The sequence below is a fragment of the Frankliniella occidentalis genome, unplaced genomic scaffold, assembly GCF_000697945.3.
Source record: "Frankliniella occidentalis isolate FOCC.00 unplaced genomic scaffold, Focc_3.1 Scaffold257, whole genome shotgun sequence".
NCBI classification, from domain to species: domain Eukaryota; kingdom Metazoa; phylum Arthropoda; class Insecta; order Thysanoptera; family Thripidae; genus Frankliniella; species Frankliniella occidentalis.
The window spans coordinates 100,476-104,710 of NW_026267383.1; the positions used below are offsets into that span (position 1 = coordinate 100,476).

The window sequence follows — 4,235 nt, forward strand, 5'->3', positions numbered from 1 at the left end:
GGAAGCTTTACTTTACTCAAATATGCAAAGTGAATTACTGTTTACATTATTTGATTATGTTCTTCAGTAAATCGCGTGACTGTAAAGTAAAAGCCTAAACCTGCTGAAATATGCAGTTTTGCTCCGCGACGCGCTGGCCCTTGCGTCTGGCCTGACACGGCAGGATATTCAAAGAGTCAAGGATCGCCCTGCGTCCAGCGTACCTTACAGACTTACATACTCGGGCAATCGTAGGACCAAACGCCACTGTCAAATCAACTTAAGCCCGCTACAGGGCCTTGATTATTTTCAATATAGAATGTATTCATATAACGTTTATATACTAAGTTGGGTTCACTTAGTAGGGATGGGGATCGAATGGCAAAAGATCGATCTCGTTCCTATTAATCGAGTAAAAAAGATCGATCTCAGCCAGATCGATCTAGATCGAATATTTTTTGTCGAATTCGCCTAATAAGTAAGATCACATTTGTTAAAAATTGAACATTTCGTGCAATATAAAAAAATATATTCTTCTTGTTAGTTAAACTACTGGACACTAACACCACTAGAACTAGACAAAATGCCAGCGTGCCGCCGCGAAAATGTTACCGGAAGGGAAAGGGAATCAAAATTTCGGGGTTTTACTATAGGGGTGAATCGATCCGAAGATCGGACGTCTGCGAATCGATCCAGCCGATATCGCCTATCAGCGAGATCGATTCAAAAGATCGAAAATCGAACCTTAAAAGATCGATTCTAGCGAGATCGATTAAAAATCGCCCATCCCTATCACTAAGTTTCAGCGCTCTTAACACTCACCAGTCAAAGCGTTTTCGTTTCCTCTCTGATACGTTAGAGTTAAAAACGTAGCACCAGAGGTCAACACGACGATCAAACTCAAAAGATGAACAGCAGTCTATGGGACTGGCGTGCCACATGCAGTACACCATCCAGTCTTCACATTTCGGAAATGCCTGTGAAAAGCTCGCAGTGTCAGCTCACAACCATTGAACGACAGTTGAGCATCTCACAAGAAAAACAACAGCATACCTCAAGCATAATAGGCTCAAAATCTATGAAATCTAGAAGTGTCGATTTGTTGCCCAAATCTGCTACTGCTTTTTTGAGCAAGGCCCCCAGAAAGAACCATTTTGGATACATCAAACTGTTAAGTACCTGTGTCGCTGCTAATATTCCACTTTCATCGTCAGCAGAGAGCGGCTCAGTCAAATTCATGAGCCTGCAACAAAGAGGATCGAAATTGGGAAACTGAACAACATACAGTGAGTTCTCGATTTTGTTACGTGTTTAGACGCAGACCTGCAACAGATGCAGATCAGAAAGCGGTCGCTGAATTACCCCTGTCAAAAATCATCCGTGCAAAACCGCGCCTCCTCGGTGCTGACGCGTTCAAATCTGTACCTTTTACGTGCCTTTCCCGTGCGGACCCCGGGCGCTAAATCTGTGCGTTTCCCGTGCAGACCAGTGCAGACGCGGGCGCCACGCCGCGCACGGATCCCAAGCCGTTTGCCCCCGTGCCAAGCGGTTCGCATGCCGTACCTTGGCATTCACGGTAATAGGATCGCTTCGGATTTTGCTGTCAGCCCTCGTATTTCAAGGACGGTTGCGTGACTCCAAGGGCTTCCCTTGGAAGTTGCGGTAAAATACCAGACCTTGTCTTGGAAGAGTCTGTTTCCAAGGAGGAGCCATGGAGTTGCAGTAGCCAGAGCCGGGTGCGCCCGCCGATGGTGAAAATCCTGAATAGCCTATGACTTCTGGCAGGAATTCCTCTCGACAACAGAAATCGAAAGTGTTCTTTGCCCGCAAAGACGATCGGAATCGAATTGGCACATATATTTCTCACCAAATTAGAACTTTGGTCATAAAACATTTTCAATTTCTGTTGGCAAGAAGAAAATCCTGCGAAAAGTCGTATCTACGATTTTTACCATTGGCGGGCGCCCCCGGCTCTGGGTACTAAAACTGGCTCATCCTCTGAAACAGACTGTTCCAAGGCAAGTGCTGGTATTCGACCTCGAAATCTACGGGAAACGTACTGGAAGCGCACAGATTGAGCGCCCGGGACGCACGGGAAAGGCATTTGAAAGGCACAGATTTGCACGCGTCTGCACCGAGAAGGCGCAGTTTTGCACGGATATTTTGTGACAGGGGTAAGACGGATCTGCGTTTTGCCGATCTCGGCATACTTGACTTTTGGAGGCCTCTCACTCTCAAACGATATCGCATTGTGTTGGGTGTTGTCTCTTTTTAGCCCGCCCTTCTGCTGTTGAACTAGCTATATGTGCGCCAGACCACGTCTCGCGTAACAGGCTTCGCGAAATCTCACGACACACTGTTATGCTGCGACGCGCCTGGCTCACATATAGCGGGGCCTGCGGCGCTGCCTTAAGAGACAAGTTAACAGGAGTGTATACGGAAATAGGGCCTTTCGGTCCCCAAATTTGCCATGCTCACAGCATTCGAGGGGGGACTAGGCGTGCCATTCGTGTGGACTTCCGCCCCTGGGACACTTGGCTGCCAGGTGGCTAAGTCTGCGATTTTTGTACTATAGTCACATAGTGAGTGTATACGTTAGAGAGTCATGAAGTCTGAGCACCCTGTGCAAGTTATTGAGCTATACAGCTAAACTGTGCATTACCTAGGGCAGCTTATGTCCAATAGGGTATAGGGTACCCCGCTCCGGGCGCACGGCAGCTAAAGAAGGAGAAAAACACAAAAGCAGGAAGTGGGGGAGCGCGTAGCGGCGGCGGGCCTCGCTTATGTGCTTCTTGTCTTCGTCTGTAGCTGCCGCGCGCCCGGAGCGGGGTACCCTATAGCAGAGACAGCTGATTCAATGCTGCTAACTTGTTTAACTGTATCGCTACCATTTTAGCTATCCATGAAATTAGGCGTGCAGCTTAGTTTTCGCTGCACAGCTTTTTTTTCCGCGTGCACGTGTCGTGTATGCACCCTCTGTCAGTAGAGGGAGCCGGTGGCGCGCTCTGTACCCTAGTTACAGTGACTGAAAGTGGCATACACGTGCACGGTAACACCGTAAATCCTTCCGTTCTAGACCTTTTTTTACGGAGTAGAGAAAGAAACGCTTATGCCGGATCAGGCGTAGTATTCGATTCCAGAAAAATTGTTCGACACCCCAGTTCCAGCGATCAGTGTCCGGACTACAGCCGTAAACGTAAGTTATTCAGGCGTCTTTGAAGTGTCTTTGTAGGCATATGTTGGAATTCTATCTTTTGAAATGAAATACTCGGAAGAAAGTATGTCAGAGTGCCACACAGGATTAATAGCGTAATAGAGTCAGCAATCCCACGTAACTTTAACGGTTTATGATACGGTGCCCTGTGCACGCCGTGGATCCAATTAAGCATTTTGATAGTGTTCTTTTCTAGAATTTCTAGAAGACCCGAAACGATGCAGCTGGTCTCAAATAATGTAAGTGGTTCTTTTGATTTGCTAGTCGGTTCTCGTGTTTAGCCTTGTTTTAATACATAAGGTACGGGTTGTAATAATATACCATGAAAGTACCTACTTTATCATTCCTCTTCGAACAACATGCAACGCGAACATGTTTTCCGGACAGAGGTACACGGCCGGGAATGGTCTTTCATGGACTGGCACCCTCGTAGACAGAATGCGAACCTCCGTTGCCCCTGCAGAATACTGGGTCCACAAAACGCCCATGAAACTCGTCGTGGCGATTGCTGACAGTAGTACCGCCAGCGCCCAAACGCATCTAGAATGCAAAACCCGAAAAGCAATAAATATAAGAACAGAAGTAGCTCTGCTTTGATGTGCGACAAAAGGGACAATTATACAACTGGATTTCCGGTTTCATTTGTAATGAATTGTGTAACTTTCATAGATGTAAACTCTGACGACAAGCTAGCGCCGGTCGAGTAGGATGAGGTTCTAGGTTTTATATTCTAATGCGCGCCAGGAATAAGTCCAAACAAAGAATCACTCCGGTTTAAGCGTATTCATTTTTATCCAAATGAGAGTGAGCATCCCTAACCTAAACATAACCTATCATACACCTATTCACACACTTTCACACTGGTCATCTGTCCATCTGTCCATCTGTCCATGAAAGGAACATTATAAATGGCGGGTAGAGTGAGCCTGGAGAGGGCCGCAAGCTACGAACCCTCACGCCTTAACCCTCTACTGCCCGCCGAAGGAAAAGAGCAAGCCTAGCGGACTTGAACTGCACTGACACTGACAGGAACAGGCAGCCT

The 4,235-nt window shown here is 47.0% G+C and overlaps 1 protein-coding gene across 1 annotated transcript in view; it reads right to left on the reverse strand.

The window, feature by feature from the left end:
* Positions 1 to 3,747, reverse strand: part of LOC127750775 (pickpocket protein 19-like) — a 27,777-nt gene extending 24,030 nt beyond the window's left edge. The window contains exons 1-3 of the mRNA XM_052273245.1: positions 3,530 to 3,747; positions 1,033 to 1,222; positions 802 to 956 (exon numbers count right to left, since the gene is read on the reverse strand). Coding sequence (XP_052129205.1) covers positions 802 to 956; positions 1,033 to 1,222; positions 3,530 to 3,681 — 497 coding nt within the window. The 5' untranslated portion in view covers positions 3,682 to 3,747. The remainder of the gene's footprint in view (positions 1 to 801; positions 957 to 1,032; positions 1,223 to 3,529) is intronic.
* Positions 3,748 to 4,235: the final 488 nt, after the last annotated feature.